The sequence below is a fragment of the Triticum aestivum genome, chromosome 2B (genome assembly GCF_018294505.1).
Source record: "Triticum aestivum cultivar Chinese Spring chromosome 2B, IWGSC CS RefSeq v2.1, whole genome shotgun sequence".
Lineage (NCBI taxonomy): Eukaryota > Viridiplantae > Streptophyta > Magnoliopsida > Poales > Poaceae > Triticum > Triticum aestivum.
In genome coordinates, this window is record NC_057798.1 from 150679808 (window position 1) to 150701561 (window position 21754).

The 21754-nt window shown below is 48.6% G+C and overlaps 1 protein-coding gene across 1 annotated transcript; it reads left to right on the top strand.

Annotated features, from left to right (window-relative positions):
* Positions 1–333: 333 nt before the first annotated feature.
* Positions 334–3768, top strand: LOC123044004 (probable mediator of RNA polymerase II transcription subunit 26b). The gene is made up of 9 exons (XM_044466624.1): positions 334–1444; positions 1555–1623; positions 1722–1804; positions 1942–2003; positions 2225–2346; positions 2447–2492; positions 2587–2879; positions 2962–3103; positions 3335–3768. Exons 1-9 carry the CDS (start codon positions 1028–1030, stop codon positions 3475–3477), a joined length of 1377 nt encoding a protein of 458 aa, XP_044322559.1. The 5' UTR covers positions 334–1027; the 3' UTR covers positions 3478–3768.
* The last annotated feature ends 17986 nt before the right edge of the window (positions 3769–21754 follow it).

Below are 21754 nucleotides of genomic sequence, written 5' to 3' on the forward strand. Positions count from 1 at the left end.
CATCAATCCGAAATCCCAACAAGCGGCAATCTTGTGCATTAAACAAACTAAACACATTTTATTTAAGCAAAACACATATATGCTTGGATGACAACGTAGAAAAATCAAAAATAACAAATGGAAATGGATTTGAATTCAAGTTTGCACCACGCAAAGAAAGAAGGTGAAAAGGAAAGAGAGAAGAGAAACACAAATGCTCAATCAAGTCACGGTTCATGCCATTTCCTTTCCTTTCCACATGCGTTGCGTGGCCCTAGCGGTTTCGAGAAACCTGTCGTTGCGGCGCACCCACCAGCTAGGTCTGAGCCTTGCCGAAACACAACGCTACGCTCACGCACACGGCCCCCTCCTAGTCCTACCCCTCTCCTGTCCCTCGCGGTACGGCCACGCGCCGGGGGGGCTGGACTGGATTGCGGCGCCGCGTTCGCAATCGCATCGCATCGCATCCATGCCCTGGACCTGGCGGAAATCGCTGAGCAGCCATCACCACCACAAGCGCCGCGCACTCTCTCCGCCCCCCTCCCTCCCCCCTCCACCTCCCACTCGCGGCAGCGCAGGCCCTCCCTCGCTCGTGGGGGCGACGGGGAATCCGCAGTAGACAGGACAAAGATCGGAATTAGCCACGCACCGAGGAGGAAGGAAAGCAAACCCGGGGCAAAAACCCATTTTTTTTATCTCTCCCTTTCGTTCTTCCTCCCGTCCGTCCGTCCGCCCTCACCGGTCCCGTCCTCGTTCTTGCGTGCGCCGGCCGTGAGATTGGTGGACGGATGGATAGATAGATTCTGGTGGATGGTAATGCCAACCCCCTGCGCAGTTCTTGCGTCTGGGTGTGCCAATCCGCAGTAGACACTTTTTTCATTTTTACCTTTTTTCGTGTTCGTCTTGTATCTATCTTGCCCTGTAACGGAAGAACTGAATCGGAACTAAAACTTGAATTAACCAATCTCCGTCCGTCGCCGCACGGGAGGAAGGAGTGGGTTTTGATTGGGGGCTGGTCCGTCGGAGCCCGATCGATCGGCGGGCGGCGATGGCGCCGCATCCCAGGGACTACTGGGTCAACTTCTTCCGGGGAGGCGGCGAGGACATCCTCAACGCCATCGAGGGGGCCATCGACGTCGCCGCGTCCGAGCAGCCCGCCGCCCTCCGCGCCAGGCGCGACGCCATAGCCGAGCGCCTCTACACGGCGCTCCTCCTCGTGTCCTCCGGCGCGCCGACCACGGCGGCAGCGGCGCGTCCCCCGGCGGGGGCGCCCGCCGCTGAGCCGCAGGCGCAGGAGCAGCACCAGCAGCAGCTCCTCCCCGAGGGCGCCGCCAGCGTCCCCAGCCTCTGCAGCTCCGACCGCGCCGAAGCCATTACCGACGACGGAGCGCCCCGCCACGACGACGACTCCGTCGCCGCCGAGGCCGAGAAAATCAAGGCCGTCCTCGTCAACTACCAGGAAAAGGTCACGCTCATCCCCTCGTTCTCCACGCCGCTGCCGCCGTCCGTGCAGCTGGTTGTTGGCTGGTAAGTCGTAACCGCCCGTGCTGAATCTGTTCTGCCGTGCTGTTTCAGTCGGAGGCGGCGTTGCTCGATCTGCTCCGGCGGCTGCAGCAGCTGGAGTTCACGGTGCACACCTTGAAGGTGAGAGATACGACATCCACAGGAGCTCCGTTGATCGATTTGCCATGCTTATTTCGTTCTTTGTATTGGCTGGTGCTCACGCGGATTCGTCCTGATAGGTCACTGCGATTGGGAAGACCGTGGGCATCCTCCGGAAGCACAACTCCAAGCAGATTCGGCACCTCGTACGGTTGCTCATCGGGTATGTATCTCCATGTTTTTCTTCGTCCAAACCATTTCCAGAAAATTATCTTCTGAATTACTTCTGTATTTCCTTTAGCTATCGATACCCATTTTTATTGTAGTAACATCCCTTGGCATGTTTCGTGTGAATCGCAGGGGTTGGAAGAGTATAGTTGACGAGTGGATGAGCAATGGAGGCAGCGGAGACGCCATTGTTGGTAAGTAGCGATCAAAATAGTTCATCATATTTCAAGTTTTTACTTAAGTAATGCTTGTCTTGTACTCCCTCCGTTCCAAAATAGATGACTCAACTTTATACTAACTTAATACAAAGTTGACTCATCTATTTTGGAACGGAGGGAGTATAAGCTACTAGTAGTTATGTGCTACGACTACTTCATTAGCTGATTAATTGTTTTCTTCTGCAAACAATTCGCAGATCACACCCCTCAGTCCATGCATCCGTCCAGTCTGGAGCAGGAAGACCGAGGAATGTCATCTCCTTCCGTGGACGAGGGGGCACTCTTCGCCACACCGAGCACTTCCATCCGGCTCTCAGAGGTAATTGAATTTACACATAAATCAACCGCTTCACGCTCTGTAGTCTTATCGGGTCCATGGTATTATTTGATCTGACACAATTATATCTGGAATTTCTCAGGATAACCAGGGCTCTAGGATGTTTGATGGAATGGATGATGCTGGAAGTGAGTGACATCTTAACCCTCTTTGATCCCCTCTGATTGTTCTTTGCCAGGGACTAGTGTTTGACATGCTGATTGTTTTGTGAATTATCCACAGATAAAAGGAACAGTTTACAGCGGCATCCGGGGAGCCAAGAACCAATTAGAAGGCCTCCGCAGCCAGTGGCCCAGCAGTATGACCCTGACCAGAGCTGGAGGCAAGAACAATCTGCAGCAAGGCAATCGCGGCCGCAAGAAATGGCCAATGGGCAAACGAGAGAGCAATTCATTGCAGCCATGCTGGCGAAGCCCTCAAGTGCTGAGTCGGGTCGTGGGAGACCTCAAGTGAGGCCTAAGCAGCAGCAAGGTGCCTCGCCCGCTCAAGGGAGACCGCAACCGGTGCCATCTGATGTGAGCATATTGCACCTCGAACAAAATACTATTTGTGGTTGTTTTATTCATACTAATCCCAAATTCTGTGCCTGCCCTGTAGAAACCGGCGGGCAACCCTGATGCGAGCTCGCTTCGAGCAAAGCTAGATCTTGCAAAGAATGCAAAGTTAGAACTGGCAACTAACTCGAAGCTAGAGATGACAAAGCGAAAGCTTCAGGAAGGTTACCAAGAATTCGATAACGGTATGTGTTTGACCATGAAATTTTGGGTTTGTTATTACCTGTGACGGCATCACATCATTGCTGGCTGTAAATTATGGCTTGAACTGGTCTGATTGCCTTTTAGCTTAGATTATAGCCAAACAGTTAAATACTAACCGTGCTAATTTTGCCAATGAGCATAACAGTGAACTTCACTGCTTGAGCTCTATATGTGATTTGAGTAATGATGTCAATTTTTGATTGTGATTGCAGCAAAGAAGCAGAGGACTGTACAGATGGTGGATCCGCAAGACATCCGGAAGCAAGGGAACCGGGGCTGGCAGCCGAATGCCAAGCCGAGGAACAACAACAGCAGCAGCAACACCAACAACAACCGGAATTGGTCGTCGAAATGAGGCGCCAATTCCATTCATCTACCATTAGAAAAAATACCTTGGTTTCATTTCCGCCCTCGGTCGGCGGCGGCGTAAGTTGTTTAGTCCAGCCCAGCCCAGCCCAGTACATAACATCAGCAATAAGGCTTCCCTGCCGTACTTGCGAAACTGTGTCTTGACTTTTTTTGCCCTTGATGATGATGGCTGGCTCACCATTATAGTGTCCGTCAAAACCTGTAAAGATGAGACGAGTTTGTTGTGGTACTAATCGATGGTGTTTTTTGCTTCCTCGGACGGAACGCAAACGGTTCATCAGAGTTGCCGGATGGCATGATCGTGTCCTCTGCTTGCCTTGTCGCACTGCAGTGGCCCCTGCTTCGCCTTTCAGGCTCAGAGGCCTTTTGGGGTGCAGTACTAGTATGTGCTTCTTTTCGCTGAATTCAGAGTGGCTTGTCCCTACTGAAGCTGAGTAGTTCCACTCTCGGCAAGACTGCCACCACAATTTTTCTTCTACTCAAATGTGAAATGTGCATGGCTGGCAGTGTTTTTACCAACACAATTTTCACTTTCTAAAAGTGCTACCATTAGGGCAGATTTGCTCCATTTTTTGTTTGAAATGATCAATACTTTATTTTAAGGTTTGCCCCCATTTGGTAGGACACCCCACCCACCGGGCTTTCTTGACCGAGATGGTGCCCGTCCTTTTTCAAATGGGCGAAAGGATCATTCCATGCCTGGTCTGGAACGAGACGAGTGACCTACAAGTGTTGAACGGAATCGGTCAGTTGGGGTGGATTCCCAAGCCAGGGGGGCAGGCCAGCTTTGTGTGAACGCCCTAAAAACCACGGGGCCGCCGCTTTGAATTTTAGGGTCCGTTTCTTCTTCCATTTTTGATTAAAAAAAAACCAAGCACACAAACTGACAAACAGGTCGATGATCATTCACTGCCCATGAATGGTTCGTGCTCTGGCCTTGAGCCCGGAGCCGTGGCGCGTCCCGCATGAATGGGAATGACCCGCGAGTGGCAGCACTCGTGCCACTGACGCGTGGGTCCAGGGGGATCGGCGGCTGCGTGGCCCCTACTCCGCAGCGTGACCGCCGCCCGGTCGTCCCGTGACGCGTCGGGTGCCCCGCCAAATGGGCCGTTTAAATATGGAGGGAAAGGAAAGCATTGGCCCCTCCCAAGTCGGGTACTACGCACTTGCGGCGCGCTCAGCGGGATCCTCTGCGGCCGAACGCTCTGCAGAGCTCACGAGCTCCCTACACGTGACCTGAGATTCTTCTTTCTACTTTTTTTTTTCTTTTTAATCTCTTCCGTGGGTTTCCTTTCTTTCTTCTATTGTGAAAAAGGTGAAACTTTGCAGCCGTCCATGCTGTATAAAAATCACCAGTCAAATCTCCGGTGCGTGACGGCGCTCTGTTATGCAGGACGCACCTTGCTCTTCTTCTTTTTTTTTTTTTTTGCGAGGACACCTTGCTCTTGACAGTGGACACGGATGTGTTTCGTCGCATACGCCGTGCGCTTTCGAAAACGTCTACTGATGCTTGTATACTAACAGGCACGTACAGTATTATTCTAGTCTTGGATTGTCGGGAGAAAAAACACAATTTATTAGTGATCTTAAGAATGCACTTGCGCTGCATAAAGACGGGTTTCCCTTTTGAATAACACGAGCACTACGCAATCAAGATATGCGAGTCACCGGATTTATGTTTCGTGTATTGCAAGTTGTTGAGAAACCCATCCATCAGGCTGCACAATAAAATAGCGCCGGAGTTGTCAAGCTTGAAGCAACCTCCACAATATTCAATATGATCCACAAGTAGAATGTATAATTTGATATTAATAAAGGTTCACATTGTACATTGTTTTCTCAGGCCACGGTATTGCGGTCCATCCGAAAACGTCTACCATTACTATTACTGTTACTGATATGGTGGCAATATTATTCTAGTGCTTGATAATGATATTGGGGAAGCAGAATATATTTCTATAAGCTTGAAAATTGTCTTTTCATCGTGTAAAGATGGTAGTATTCGGTTTTGGGTATAGGCGGACTACACAACCATAATTTCAAGAACAGGCTAAAGAAAGTCATAACTTGTACTCCCTCCTATCCATATTGATTATATTGATTATCGCTGATTTTGTACAATTTTATACTCAATAAACGATAATTAATATTGATTAAAATAGTACCAACATTCACCTTCTCCTTCTCAAGCTGGCCAGGTTCAACACTAAAATAGTACTACTACTCTACTCCGGTAGGGTTAAGCAGGAAGCAACCTCAGGAATCCATTTTAGATTACAGGTAGAATATGCCCCGTATTTTTCCATTAAAAAAAGGGTCCACATTCCACAATATTTCTGCGAGGTCCAAGCAGCAGCAGTGACAAGACAAGCGTGCCCGTGCGGTCCATCCAGAGCTAGCTATGCTCCTCCAACCGAATAATCATTGCGCCCATCGCAATCCAATCCAACCCGATCTACCCCATTGATCTTATAGTTTACTCACCAGAGATCCAATCCCATTATGAAATTGTTTCCAAATTGTGCTGTGAAGCAAAACTGTGTCGTTCGTTCGCATCGGCGGTTTCGCGTCGTGATCAGCCGGGATTAAATACGGCAGCCGCACAGGTCGTACAGATTGTCGCTGAGCCGCTGCTGAGCGGAACGGGGGCAGGGACGTCGGCAGAACGGGGCCTGAAGGGGACACGTCGGCGACCGCGACGGCGAGGTGTTCTGCTTCTTGGCCTGACGGGGATGGGGACACCGGACACGGACGCGTACTCATTCCCCCGCGCGGCCGGTGATCCTGTCGCGCGCCTCCCGCCGGCGACACCTCTGACAACCGTGTCTTTTTTTTTTCCGGTTTAGCATGACAGGATGACCAGCCTGCGAGCCGCACGTGACTGGCCCTCGTGTTTCTGAAGTTCAAATTGATCTCGAGATTACTCGCTTTCCTGCTGCTAATCAATCGATTAACGACGATACTGATAACTGAGATGCACGGTGCTACTATGTTCGGGAAAAAGATGGATCGAGGGGGGCGAGTGTGGCATCGTGGTCCACCAGAGTTAGTTGATCCGCCATCGCTCCAACGAATTGTGCCAAACGCATATGCCTCCTTCGGCGCTTTACACGTGTGAGAAACCCGGAACCCGGGTTTCGGTTGGGCGTGTCGACGCGATGAACAAACAGATCAAAAGCAAAGCTGTTATCCTTTCTACTACTTCCTCCGTTCCTAAATAATTGTCTTTCTAGAGATTTCAACAAGTGACTACATACGGAGCAAAATGAGTGAATCTACACTCTAAAACATGTCTACATACATCCGTATGTTGTAGTCCATTTGAGATGGCTGGAAAGACAATTATTTTGGAACGGAGTACTGCACACGCGCGGTCTGTGCAACCGTCATGCAACGAACTGACCCGAGCTTATTCAGTGTACGTGCTACGTGCTCTGTACGTTTGTCTCATTGTCAGTGTTTTGTTAGTACGTACGTATGTAAGGCTGCTTCAAATGGGTAGTATCATAAGGTAATATATGCATACAATACTAGTGTAGAATACTTATACCTTCCTAATGCATAGTACTCCCTCTGTAAAGAAATATAAGAGCATTTAGATCACTACTTCAGTGATCTAAACGCTCTTATATTTCTTTACGGAGGGAGTATCTTTTATTTGTACTCCCTCCGTTTCTTTTTACTCCGCGTATAAAGTTTGGTCATAGTCAAACTATACGAAGTTTGACCAAATTTATATCAAAAAATATGAATACCTACAATACTAAAACTATATAGTATGAAAATACATTTCATGGTGCATCTGATAATATTGATTTTATATTGTGAATGTTGATATTTTTTAACATAAAATTAGTCAAACTTTACAAAGCTTGACTTTGACCAAACTTCATATGCACTTTATGTATGTCATGCATGACACATGATAGCATAGCATTTATTATAATATGGCATCATGATATGATACTCAACTATCTTTTTTTTTTCATTTAATTCTATGCCACCTTTGTTGGATCTAATGCATCACTAGGATGCCAACAGTATGATGAAATTTCATCTAGATCACCTAATACAACATGAACATGGATGGGTTTAGAGATCCTTTACATGTCACGGAGGTTTACATTATCGCCTGCTCGGTGCAGGCGTGATGCAGGGGTGATGTAGTCGAGGTAGAGGACCTCCTCAACATCCTGATGCCCTCAGGACGCTACCGACACTGTCCGGGGACGACAGCAGCGGCTGGAGTGGGTCTTCCCGTCGCTGCAGCGCTCCCCTGATCGGACGGGGTGAGAGAATATCGGGAGGAGAGAAACCATACTGAATTGTGATCTCGCAGGCAGCCAACCCAGTCCCGTACCACCTTTTATCTAGCGCTGGCGACAGGGGACCTAAACCATTAGTTGGTTTGGGGTGCCCCCGATCAGGGCGCCTCAGTCCATGTAGGTTGGTGCATGGGCCCACTTCTAGTAATGTTATCTTTTCCTCTTTTTTTCTGTTTGGCTGATAGATCTAACTGCATGTACGACCGTCAGATCAAAATAACATTCCCCCATTGATCGTTAGTCTTAACTGCATTTGCCCATTCTCCATAGGAATGGTGTACCAAAGTGAGATGTTACAACAACTCAAAAAAAAAACTCGTAGAACCTCAACACTTATAGCACACCTGCCTATTTCGAAATGGAAAACATTTTGCATATTGAGGAGTGGTTTATTTTAATGGTCCTTGTCGGTGTCAAAACCGGCGGATCTCGGGTAGGGGGTCCCGAACTGTGCGTCTAGGCGGATGGTAACAGGAGACGAGGGACACGATGTTTTTACCCAGGTTCGGGCCCTCTCGATGGAGGTAAAACCCTACGTCCTGCTTGATTAATATTGATGATATGGGTAGTACAAGAGTGGATCTACCACGAGATCGAGGAGGCTAAACCCTAAAGCTAGCCTATGGTATGATTGTTATGATGTATGTTGTCCTACGGACTAAAGCCCTCCGGTTTATATAGACACCGGAGGAGGCTAGGGTTACACAGAGTCGGTTACAATGGTAGGAGATCTACATATCCGTATTGCCAAGCTTGCCTTCCACGCCAAGGAAAGTCCCATCCGGACATGGGACAGAGTCTTCAATCTTGTATCTTCGTAGTCTTGGAGTCCGGCGGATGATGATAGTCCGGCTGTCCGGACACCCCCTAGTCCAGGACTCCCTCAGTAGCCCCTGAACCAGGCTTCAATGACGATTAGTCCGGCGCGCATAATGTTCGGCATTGCAAGGCGGGTTCCTCCCTTGAATAATCCAGAGAAGATCATGAACACCAGGATAGTGTCCGGCTCTGCAAAATAAATTCCACATTCCACCGTAGAGAGAATATAATGTACACTAGTCCAATCTGCTGACGTATTACGCGGCGTGACATCACACCGCTGCCAGGCTTTTACTTGAATCGTTTTTTACTATACCACCTCAGCACGTTTAGCGAAGCGATTTCCTTGGCACGTCTTGTCGAAGCAGAGATCGTGTTCCCCTTATCCCGGGATTCTCATCAATACGTGTGTGGGTAACCCAACCGTTCCCGTCGCCACGCCTCCTCTATCGAAGGTGAATCCCGAACGGTCACGGAGACGGCTCTTTGTATTTTCCCCCTTTATAAGAGGACCAAGGCTTGTTCTTGTTCTTCAATCTCACATCGAATCTCCTCCTCGCTCCCAGTTCCAATACCCAGAGCTTCAGATTCGAGCGCTTCGGATTCTCAACCATGTCCGGCTCCGACCTCCAAGGCCGGTGGATGCCCTCCTCCGTCACGGAGGAGGACATATTAAAGTTACGTGAGGCCAAGTACCTGGCCTACGAGGTTTCGCACAGGTTGCCTGCCCAAGGGCAGGCCGTGCCTACCCTCGAGCCCGGTGAGTTCGTTGTCTTCGTATCCCACCTCCGTCGGGGTTTAGGCTTCCCGACGGACCCCTTCGTGAGAGGGCTCATGTTCTACTACGGGCTGGATTTTCACGACTTGGCTCCGGAGTCCATCCTCCACATCTCCGCATTCATTATCGTCTGCGAAGCCTTCCTCCGCGTCACTCCCCACTTCGGCCTGTGGCTGAAGACCTTCAATGTGGAGACGAAGATGATCGGGGGGCGTCAAGCGGAGTGCGGCGGGGCGGCCATAAGCAAAAAGGCCGATGCCCCGTGGCCCGAGGGTTCCTTCCAAGAGGAACTCGGACTGTGGCAGCAGGAGTGGTTCTATATCACCGCTCCGAAGGGCAGCAAGCAAAAGCCGCCGCCTTCATTCCGCCCGGGACCTCCATGCCGACTGATGTCATGGGTCAACCAAGGGCTCAATTGGGGACCGTCTGAAGACGTGCCCTTATTGCAGGGCCGGATTCGAGATCTCTAGGCGAGGGAGATCAATCTGATTGTGGTGATGCAGGTTATGCTAATCAGGCATCTTCTGCCCTGCAAACGCCGTCCTCTCCGTCTGTGGGAGTTCAACCCGGAGGGACCTCGGATTCTCCAACACTTCATGGGTGCGACACCCGTGGAGATGTACAAGTTGTTCTTCGGACCGCAGGTAGCATGCCCGGAATTGGCCGAGGACGCAGGCCTAGGCCGCAATCGCCCGGATACTCAGGTAAATAGCTCAGAGTCCGGACGCTCCGTTTATCTGCTTTTCTAGAGTTCGCCTCCTGACCCCTTACTCTTCACAGGAGTGGGTAGCACATTCGAGGCTGATAAGGTGTCCGGCCCCCCTCCCAGAGACCGCACTGGAGCCCGTGCTGGTCAGAATGTTGGAGGTCGCGCCCATGGAAGGGAGCGATGGGGAAGATAGAGGAGCTGTTATTTCGCCCAAAGGGGCGTCTGAAGAGGGGGGAATCAAAAACCCCTCCTTCCAGGGGGAGAAGAGGACCGCCTCCGAAGATCCGGAGGCCAAAGCCCCTAAGCGGGGGAAGAGATCTTCACCGGGGGGTCCGGCGTCCGGGGAGAATCCGGACGTACAATCATCGCCAAAGGATCAGCCCTCCATTGAGCCGTGAGTATGAAAAGGGGAGTTAATTAGTAAGGAAATACCTCCATTTGTGCTTCTGTGGGTAACCGAAATATTTATCTTGCAGTTCGGATCTGCAGCCTTCTCAGATGAGTTCATCTTCGGGGGACCTTCTTCCGGAGATGATGGAGAGCGAAACGCCTCCGTCTGCTGCGCCGTCAGATAAGGCAGACGAGCCTGAAGTATCGTCACGGAGGGTATCCCCGAGTCCGGAGGGGCCAGAGAGTTCGGCACCCGCTAGTATCCGGCCGGGAGAACTGAAGAATCTGCTTGAGAGGGTGTCCATCTCAGAAGATCACCGTACGTTGATGTGTATGGTGATTGGAAGGATTTCGTCCGCCGAGAGCGGATTGCGCAATGCTGCTATGAGTTTGCTGGCGGGGTTTGAGGTACGCGAGAATGACGCATCCCTTTGTCTATTAACAGTTTTGCACATAAAAATGCGCCATGTATAGATAGTAGCCCCCGAGACTCGGTAGGTTGTCGAAGACGACAGCGTGCCGAGGATCAAAATCGCAAGTAATTAATGTCGCCATTCCTATGCAGGTGGCAGATAGTCCGAGGGCTAGCCGGACTAGTGGAGTTGCCGAGTTAATGCGGCAACTTGACGTGGCGGATGCGGACATCGCGCTTGTCAACCGGCGACTTGACGAGTCGCAAGGTAAATGAGTTCTCCGCAGTCGCTTTATTAAGGGGGTCAAAGCCCTCCTCTGATAAATTATATGCTGTTGTACAGACGGTGCTGCTGCTGTGGAGAGCCTTCGGGCCGAACTTGCCCAAGCTAAGGAGCAAGCCCGAAGGAGTGACGCGGCTGCCTCGAGGGCGGCCGAGGAGTTGAAAGCCGAAAAGGCTGCACACTGCCTAAGCAGGGAAGAGGTGGCCGAATTGGCCGTGAAAGTGAAAGATGCTGCCGACCGCAATGAGGCTCTTGAAAAGGAGCGTTTACCGGAGCGGGAAGAACTGAGGAAGGCCACCGCCGAGGCCAAGGATGCCCGCTCTGCAATGCGGGCCATGAGGGAGGAGCTGCGCCAGGCCGGAGATATCGTGGCTGGCAAGCCTTATCTACTGCGTCGCCGGTTTATGGATCAAAAGTATGCTCAATTTGATCGGCTGTGGAGTCCGGAGGATCCGTATATGGACTTAGCGGCAAGTGCGGCTGATGCCGTTGAGCACTTCCGGGGCCAGAAGGATCACAAGACGGAAGAGCTATTTTGGTCTCAATTCCATAGTCTGGATCGCTCACTTCCGTTGACCGACCGGTTAGCCGAATGGGCCGAGCTAAATAGGTTATCCGGACTTGCCATGACTGACATCGTGGCTCATGTCTGGCCAGAGAGGCCCAAGGCGACGAGCTACTTCGGCTTACTGCAGCAGTTCCTTGGAGCGGTGCCGCATATCAAGGAGATGAAGCGGTCGGCCTGCATCGAGGGCGCGCGGATGGCTCTTGCCCACGTGAAGGCGCATTGGACGGAGATGGATGCCACCGCTGTTGCCGCCCAGGGCTCGGATGAAAACCGGCTCCCCGCCGAGCACTATTTCGGGGAAGTTATGCGTGGCGCTCGTGTAATAGAGTCGCAGTGCTCAAAAAATGTCACGTTCAAATGAACGTTTTTAGCTTGTAAAACGATGATTATGCTACAACTGCTTTTTATACTTGTGCGTCCCAAGTAGTAAAACTTCTCCTATGCGGCCGTTTACGTATACATTTGTATAACCTGAAAGATTGCAGTCTTCGGCTTCAGCCCCCACGCACAAGGTGCGGGGGTGTTCGCAAAAATAGCGCGTTTTCACACTTAATCCGACGTCTTGGTCCTGTTAAGGAGGTGGTAGCGTAGCAAACAAGGCAATCCGGACTATAATGCTTTATCACTTTCACTTAGCCAGTGGAGTTCGAGGGTGGGGCTACGATATAGCCCGTTGGGGCACCGCACTTCTCCGAATTCGGGGCGCGTGTGTGCCTGACCGGGAAACGGTCCTTCGTCAAAGAGGGGAATTCTAAACATTCCGGTGGTCGATCGAGTGGTTGACCAGTCTCTCGCTATATCATGACAGTCAATTTTCGGCTTTCTCTACTGAGGTGCTCGCCCAGCCGAACTGGGGCACAATCGCAGTAATTCTCCTGGTGCCGCGTTAGCCGATGATACGGAACGTAAGGCAGCAAAACACAGGAGCCGGGCAAACCCAACATTTGATCAAAGACATGATTCGGAGCTGATGCATATAATGCCTAACTCGAGACGCCGAACACTCCCGAAGGTGTCCGGTCTTTATGATAATGGGCAGAACAATGCCCTAAGCCCCTCGTGTCCAGGTATGGGCATAGTCTTCTGACGCGGCCGATGCCAAAACGTCAGGCTCCGCTTTGGCTATAGGAAGAAACAAAGGGAGAATAACAACAAGAGACAGTAAAAAAGGTTTACGCAGGGTCTTAATCTGAAAAGAATCCTCACAACGGGTCCCTACTGCACGTCTGCGCCTGTGTCTCCGTTCGCCATTATCCTGGACGGGTATGCACGTTGTTCATCTGTAAAAGGAGAGGAACGCTTAGTTTGAAAACAATTCGTGCGAAAAATATACGTGTAAAAGAAGAAATATAAATAAGTAAAGCAGGGTTTGTATGAACCCGCGGTTGTTTGTGCGCGCTGCCCTCTGTGAAGAGGTGTGCGGCTAGGGAACCCCTAGCCTGCTGAAGCCGGACTCGTCTATCCGAGTCCGGGGTCTTTGAGTGACCCTCGCACTGAAATGATGCCACGCGGACCGGGCATCTTGAGTGTAAGAGATGCGTAATGCGGTATGGCGTTGAAACGGACAAAAGCCTTTCGTCCCAAGAGTGCTTGATATCCACTTTTAAATGGGACGATGTGAAAAATTAGTTTTTCGCGCCGAAAATTGTTCGGTGATCCGAACACGACTTCTAGTAATAGGGAGCCTGTGCACTTGGCGTAAGGGCCTGGCGTCACTCCTTTGAAGGAAGTGCGGCTGTGTCGAATTTTTGTAGGGTCTATCCCCATCTGACGGATTGTGTTTGAATACAGCAGGTTTAAGTCGCTGCCTCCGTCCCTTAGGACTTTAGTAAATTGTAGTCCGTCTATTATGGGATTCAATATCAGGGGAGTCCGTCCCGCGTTTCGAACGCTTCTAGAATAGTCCATGTGGTCGAAAGTGATTGGTTTTGATATCCAATCTCTATGGTCTGCTGGGTTGGACCGCGCGAAGCTCTTTTTAGAAAGTGCCGCACTATTTTTCCGTATTATCACATGAAGTGAATTCACTGCTTTGACCCCTTGTGGGAAAGTCTTTTGTTTTCCGGTGCTCTGCTGGTGGGATTTATCGTCTTCGCTTGACGCGTCGAGCCCCTTGTGTTCGGCGTTTAGTCGGCCAGACTGTTTAAAAACCCAACAGTCCCGATGGGTGTGGTTTGCAGGCCTTCCGGGGGTGCTGTGGATTTGACATATCCGACTCAAAATTTTGTTTGAGTTGGACAGCTCATCGTCGTCATCCTTAAGAGGCGATGTTTTGTTGTTTGGCCGCGAGCTTTTGAATCCGGTGTTGACTGTCGTGCTCTTTGGGCTTTTCTCTTTATTCCGGCGCTGCTCTTTTCTGCGCCGCGATTTTCCGTTTCCATCTCTTATCTCGGATGTACTTGGGTCGCTGGTGCTGCATCTTGCTAGCCAGCTATCCTCTCCCACACAGAAGCGGGTCATGAGGCTTGTTAGCACGGGCATTGTCCTCGGTTTTTCTTGGCCGAGGTGTCTGGCAAGCCATTCGTCTCGAACATTGTGTTTAAAAGCTGCTAAGGCTTCGGCGTCCGGACAGTCGACTATTTGGTTCTTTTTGGTGAGGAACCTGTTCCAGAATTTGCGCGCTGACTCTCCGGGCTGTTGAGTTATATGACTTAAATCATCTGCATCCGGAGGGCGGACATAGGTCCCTTGAAAATTTGCTCTAAACGCTTCCTCGAGCTCTTCCCAACTTCCCACAGTATTTTCTGGGAGGCTTTTAAGCCAATGACGGGCTGGCCCTTTGAGCTTGAGGGGTAGGTATTTTATGGCGTGGAGATCATCTCCTCTGGCCATGTGTATATGTAGTATGTAATCTTCTATCCAGACTCCAGGGTCTGTTGTTCCATCGTAAGCCTCTATGTTTATGGGTTTAAATTCTGCTGGGAATTCATGGTCCAGCACCTCATCGGTGAAACATAGTGGGTGTGCGGCGCCCCTGTATTTTGGTGTGCCACTATCTTCGGACACTTGACGTGTTGCCTTGCTTCCTGGGGCCTTCTTCTTTGGCCCGTAGATGGACCTGGGTGGGCCATCTGTCTTTCCAGGTTCATTAGTTGGTTTATGTGCGGCGCCGCTTTCAGAATTTGGCCTATCATCTGGCCGTCTATCCAACCAGGCGGCCTCTTTATTTCTTGACGGTGGAGGCTCTATGGCCTCCTCGTCAAATTCTGGTAGCAGCTTGCGCTTCGGGTAGCTCTTTGATTGGTGACCATTGCCGTATTTGTCCGCGGTCTTGAGCACTTTGCTCCATCTCATTCTGAGTGTGTCTTCCGCTGTTTTGAGCTTCCGCTTTTCCTTCTTCAGGCTTCTTGCAGTGTTGACGAGTCTTTTCTGAAGGTTTTTGCTCTCCGGCGGCATGTCCGGCATGAGATCGTCCGGACTGTCGTTTTCGCCGGGCCTGGACTGATTATCTGACTCGTCATGTTCGGACGGTTGCTTATCTGCATATTCGTCGTCCACTTGTGAGCCCTGCTGTATTACGGGCTCCTTAGGAGCGTTGTTGTTGTCGAGGCGGGACTTAGGGCGGCGTCTGCGCCGCCGTTTTGGTTGTTCATCGACGGGGTTATCTTCTGCCGCGGCCCGTTGGTCCTCGTTATCGCTCTCTTTTGGGGTATCCACCATGTATATGTCATATGACGGGGTGGTCCTCCCGTGCCTTATAGGCTCTGTTTCTTGTTCGTCTCCGGCATCGTCGTCTATTCCGTCGATGTCTTCAGAGTCGTAGTCTAGCATGTCGGTTAGATCGTCGACAGTGGCTACAAAGTGGGTGGTGGGTGGGCTCTGAATTTCTTCATCGTCCGTACCCCAACTATCCTGGCCATAATCCGGCCAGGACTCTCCCGATAACGAGAGGTGCTTTAGCCAATTTAGGATGTCGCCAAAGGGTGACTGTTGGAAGATGTCCGCGGTGGTGAATTCCATAACCGGCGCCCAATCCGAATCGATTGGTAGGGGCGTGGGAGGTTCGGAGTTCGGCAAGGAGTCCGGCACCTCGGAATCACGAGTTTCGCGGGGGACAAGATTAATGTTCGGCTCCATCGCCGTGGAAGTTGAAGCCCCTGAGGCGGCGTCTATCCACCAATCCTCGATCTGGGCGATCGGCTCCGGACTGATGGCCGAAGCGGATTCATGTGCGGCCACCAAGGCACTGTTCGGCGGTAGAGCTAGATCATGCCCATCGTCACAGTGCGGCGCGCTCGGCTGTGGCTCGAGTCCGTCGAAGATCAAGTCTCCGCGGACGTCGGCCGTGAAGTTTAGGCTTCCGAATCTGACCTGACGGCCAGGGGCGTAGCTTTCGATCTGCTCTAGATGGCCAAGCGAATTAGCCCGCAGTGCGAAGCCGCCGAATTCGAAGATCTGTCCGGGGAGAAAAGTCTCACCCTGGACAGCGTTGTTGGTTGAAGACGCCATCGGGCCTATCAGTGACGGCACAGAGGAACTCTCAATGAAAGCACCAATGTCGGTGTCAAAACCGGCGGATCTCGGGTAGGGGGTCCCGAACTGTGCATCTAGGCGGATGGTAACAGGAGACGAGGGACACGATGTTTTTACCCAGGTTCGGGCCCTCTCGATGGAGGTAAAACCCTACGTCCTGCTTGATTAATATTGATGATATGGGTAGTACAAGAGTGGATCTACCACGAGATCGAGGAGGCTAAACCCTAAAGCTAGCCTATGGTATGATTGTTATGATGTATGTTGTCCTACGGACTAAAGCCCTCCGGTTTATATAGACACCGGAGGAGGCTAGGGTTACACAGAGTCGGTTACAATGGTAGGAGATCTACATATCCGTATTGCCAAGCTTGCCTTCCACGCCAAGGAAAGTCCCATCCGGACACGGGACGGAGTCTTCAATCTTGTATCTTCGTAGTCTTGGAGTCCGGCGGACGATGATAGTCCGGCTGTCCGGACACCCCCTAGTCCAGGACTCCCTCAGTCCTCTTATTCCAGAATCATAAGGCTTTCATTACTCCCATGCCGGTGTTTTGCTCGCGAAAAATATTGGGTGGTAAGCCTTTAGTAGCGGATCTGCAAGCATATGCTTCGTTCTTATATGTTTAACATCAACAGTTTGATCCTTGATTCTATCTTTCACAACACGATACTTTTTTTTGAGCAAACACAGTAGGGAAAACCCCCACTGTAACTCTGACTTTCATTAATAGGGATAATGTTACATCAACTATACAATGAACATGGTAAAGTAAGAAAATCTACAAATAGTCCAGCCAGCTCTGCATTCCTTCCTTCAAACTAGGCTTTGCTTTTTTGATAATCATATCAAGGTGTTGTTTGAATGTACTGATACAATATGCCATATTCTTTTCCTTATGATCAAATATGATATTGTTCCTGTGCTTCCATAAGCTCCAACAACCTGCAATCAAACATTCCTTATAGCACTTAATATTGTTGTGTCTCTTGCCATCCAACAACATTTCAAGAAGATCAAAATCTGTATTCCATTGGATGCCAATATTCATCCAGAAATTCTGACTGAAATCACAGCTGAAAAAGAGGTGCATCAAGTGCTCATTTGGTTCATCATCACATAAAACACATGAGGTGGATTGGATATGAAATTTTTTTCCTGGTGAGGAGATCTCTTGTGTTAAGCCTATCCTGCAGGAGCAACCCGAAAAAGAACTTTTGCTTGGTTAAAGAGCATGATTTCCATATCCATTGAAATGGCTTAGGTGCATCTATAGGATTGCCAATGAACTCCAGATATATTCTTTTGTTAGAATATTTTGTGCCCCCCCCAGTAAAATTGCCAAGTGTCACATTGGTCATGATTCTCTCTGTCATTTATTAAGTCTCTTAACCGAATGCTTTGTTGAATAGCAATACTTGACATTGCAATGTGTTTGTCAGCATCACTTGACCTGTTGTTACTCGTATAGAATACTACGGGTTCATTATCGCAGTATAATAAAATTAGTTTAGATATGTTGTCAAGCACTTTTAGCCCTGGAATAAAATTCTTTAGCCATAGAGCCTGCCCGGTGGCCTCAAGAGATGCCACAAATTCTACTTGCATTGTAGATCCAGCATTTAACGTTCGTTTGGAGCTTTCCCATGATATGGCTACCCCGACAGAGTGTGAATATATAACTTAGCATGGATCTCTTACTATCCACATACCCGACAAAATCAGAGTCAGAATAACCAACAATTTCTAGGTTATCAGTTTTTTTATATGTAAGCATGAAATCCTTAGTTCCTTGCATATAACGCAAGACTTTCTTTGCGGCCTACCAATGGTCCGATCCTGGATTTGATTGGTATCTGCGAAGCATCCCGGTTAGAAAACATAAATCTATGCGTGTACATAGTTGAGCGTACATGATGCTTCCGACAGCTGAAGCATAAGGAACTGACTTAATCTGTTCAGTTTCATGCAGGTTCCTCGGACACTGAAATGGCCCAAACTTATCGCCCTTAACTATAGGGGTAGGTGAGGGTGAGCACTTATGCATATTGAATTTCTTGAGTACTCTCTCACAGTATGCCTTTTGAGATAGTCCTAACGTTCCTCTGGACCTATCTCGACGAATCTCGATGCTAAGGACATACGAGGCTTCACCAAGATCTTTCATATCAAAACGGGATGACAGAAAATTCTTGGTCTCATGCAGCGTATCACTATCGCTACAGGCCAACAATATGTCATCAACATATAGGACTAAAATTGTGAACCCACTGCCTTTAAACTTAACATATATGCAGTTGTCCACAACATTTCCGGTGAAACCAAAAGTTTTGATAATTTTATCAAACTTGAGGTACCACTCTCTTGAAGCTTGCTTTAAGCCATAAATTGATTTCTTCAGACGACATGCTAAATGTTCCTTCCCTTCCACAACAAAAATCTTCCGGCTGAGCCATCTAAACGTTTTCTTTCATGCCACCATTTGGAAATGTCGTTTTAACATCCATTTGGTGCAGTTCTAGGTCGTAATGAGCTACTAATGTCATTATGATTCTGAAAGAATCCTTAGTTGACACAGGAGAGAAGGTTTGCTTATAGTCAATTCCTTCTCTCTGTGTATACCCTTTTGGCACTAGCCTTGCCTTGAACCATTCGACATTCCCTTTGGAATCACACTTGGTTTTGTAGACCCACTTGCAACCTACTTTCTTAACTCCATCGGGAACTTCTACTAACTCCCTAACGTCTTTTGAGCACATAGATTTCAACTTGTCTTCCATGGCAACCAACCACTTGGACACATTTTTGCTTTTAATGGCTTCCTTATAAGAGGTTGGATCCTCCACCTTTTCCATATCATTCATATCCTCAATCATGAAAGTAACAATAATCATCTGATATGGCTTTGTTACTCTCATGTCGTGGTGTACCCACAGGAGGAGGTGGTGGTGGTACATCATTATTTTCCTAGTGGTCCTCATTTGTGTCTGGATTTTCATTATTAGTCTCCGGATCACCATTTGACCGAGGAACTGAACCGTGAGATTCAGGATCATCAGATGTCACATTTCTTCGTATTGAAAAAAACCTTGGATAATCGGGGATGGTGCACAAACCAGCTTATCCTCAAGATCGATCTCCCTTAAATTTGCGACCTTATTATCCTCAAAAAAATACCACTTGTCTAGTCTCCACAAACTTGGTGGTATGACTTGGACAATAAAAACAATATCCCTTTCCCCTATGAGGGTATCCAACAAAGAAATAGCTAACTGTTTTTGGATCCAATTTCTTATCCTTGCATAGAGTTAGCAACGTGAGTGGTTGCGCCTAAATCAATCCACCATGACTTTATAGAAATATCGACATAAAGAGATTCATCTACAGAAATTATTTCATCGGTACCTCTTTTGTTCATCCATTTTAGAAAGCCTGGGCAGTCTCTTTGGTAGTGTCCCTCCTGCATGCAGAAGTTACAAGCATTTTCTCCAGCAGTGGAGCTGCTAGGAGCAGAAGAAGAGCCGCCGGCTTCTTTACCCTCGAATGGCTTAGGGCCTTCTTTCTTGAATTGTTTTTTCTGAGGCTTAGGGAAACCTTGCCCTCATGCTTTCTCTTGTTAGAGCCAACATGAGAAACATGGTCTTTCTTCTGTCTCATTATCCTCTCTTCCTCCTAGACGATCCTTGCGGTCATCTCACTAAGTGGCCATTTTTCCTTTAGAGAGTTATATTTGACCTTAAATTGTTCAAATTCCTCTGGAAGAGACTCAAGAATCATTATTACAAGAAGACCTTCACTTAAAGAACACTCCAAAGCTGTAAGCTTGGTGAAAGCGTTCACCGGCCTTAGTATGTGCTACCTAACATTTCCGTCAATAGTGTATTTTTGCAGAAGCTTAGTAAAAATATCATGAGCATACACTTTGTCCGAGCCTTTAAATTGTTCCTCCATTTCAGCGACGAATTCTTTAGCAGTGTCTTTCTTAGGGAGTGCCTCAGAAATGTCCGGTGATATTGTCGCTTTCATGATGTGAAGCGCAATATGGTTGGACTTGTTCCATTTTTCCATCTTGACATCATAGTCCTTTTTGAGTTCTGGATACCCTATAACACCTTCCACGGGTGCTATAGGTTTTTCTTCCCTCAAGGCATAATCAAACTCATTACAACCCAAACATAATTTGTCTTGGGACTTCCAACACGGGAAGTTACTCCCCATAAGTGGTTCGATCATGTCGGACCGAAATGGAGCGGAAGCTGAAATTATCATAAAAATTCACAAGTAAACTTGCATGATTATAAATTTACATTGGTAAAATAACAAGCATGCCAAGGATTTAATTTCAACTCCATGTCATATCACCGTTGGGCAGAAAAGGCATGGAACTAAAATATCATAAAGTGACAACTCATGATAATAAAACAACGATGGTCTGAATTAAAATTAGAGTCATTTCATTCTCAATTTAAACATCAACATTAAAAAATATCATTATTTTTTATGTCTAAAAAGTATCCATCATGCAAACATGTCGTAAATTCCAAATAAAAGATCTCGTTGGTTCAAAATTACTCGGAATAATAACATGTTTTAATTCATCATATCTCAGGAATTTTCTGGCTAAAATAGTGCAAAAACATAATGTGTATTAACTGAAAATGCAGTGGAAAAGACAGAAAATGGCCAAAATGTATATGTGCCCGAAATACCCATAGCTACACGTAAAACGGTCCAACCCAGCAGAAGAAAACATTAAAAGAAAAAATAACTTTCCACTGGACTGAAATAACCTGGGCCGCAGCCCACGGCCGGACATGGCCATTAAGCTCCCGAAGGCCCAACTCGGAGCTCAGCGCAATGATGAACCGTCGGATCTAAACGGACGGTTCGATTTGATCCCGATCGGAAAAAACTTGCTCTCGTGCTAACCCGAGACCATTTCCTCCCCTCCTCCCTGATTCTCACTCTCTGGCAGAGTGATGACGTTCGACGGCGGCCCAAAAGGCGCGCCGGCCATGGCGGCTGCGTTCGCTGGAGGAGCGTGCCGCAGGATGAATTCCGCACGCTCCTTCGTCGAACGTGGCCCCGGTGTCCGCGCGCATGGCGTTTCAGGAAGGGAGGAGAGAAGCCGGCCACCACGACATGAGGGGCTACGGCGACCCGCACGGTGTCGGCCACACAGGAGGTCGACCATTTGAGCGGCGGCGGTGGCTTAGAATCGTTTTGCGCAACACATAGTATCATAAGGTAGTATCATGCATATAATACTAGTGTATGATACTACCTCCCTAATGCATAGTATCTTTTATTAGTATCATAGATGACTTTATGTATTGCCATGCATGACACATAGTAGCATAGCATTTATTATAAAACGCTATCATGATATGATACTCAACTCTCTCTATATTCATTTAATTCTATGCCACCTCTGTTGGATCTAATGCATCACTAGGATGCCAACAGTATGATGAAATTTCATCTAGATCACCTAAAACAATATGA

Excerpts from the sequence above, each read along its gene's own strand:
- LOC123044004 (XM_044466624.1), top strand. The coding sequence starts at position 1,028 with ATGGCGCCGCATCCCAGGGACTACTGGGTCAACTTCTTCCGGGGAGGC. Across the intron at positions 1,624-1,721 it reads TCACGGTGCACACCTTGAAG|GTCACTGCGATTGGGAAGAC; the intron begins GTGAGAGATACG and ends TCGTCCTGATAG. Across the intron at positions 2,004-2,224 it reads CAGCGGAGACGCCATTGTTG|ATCACACCCCTCAGTCCATG; the intron begins GTAAGTAGCGAT and ends AACAATTCGCAG.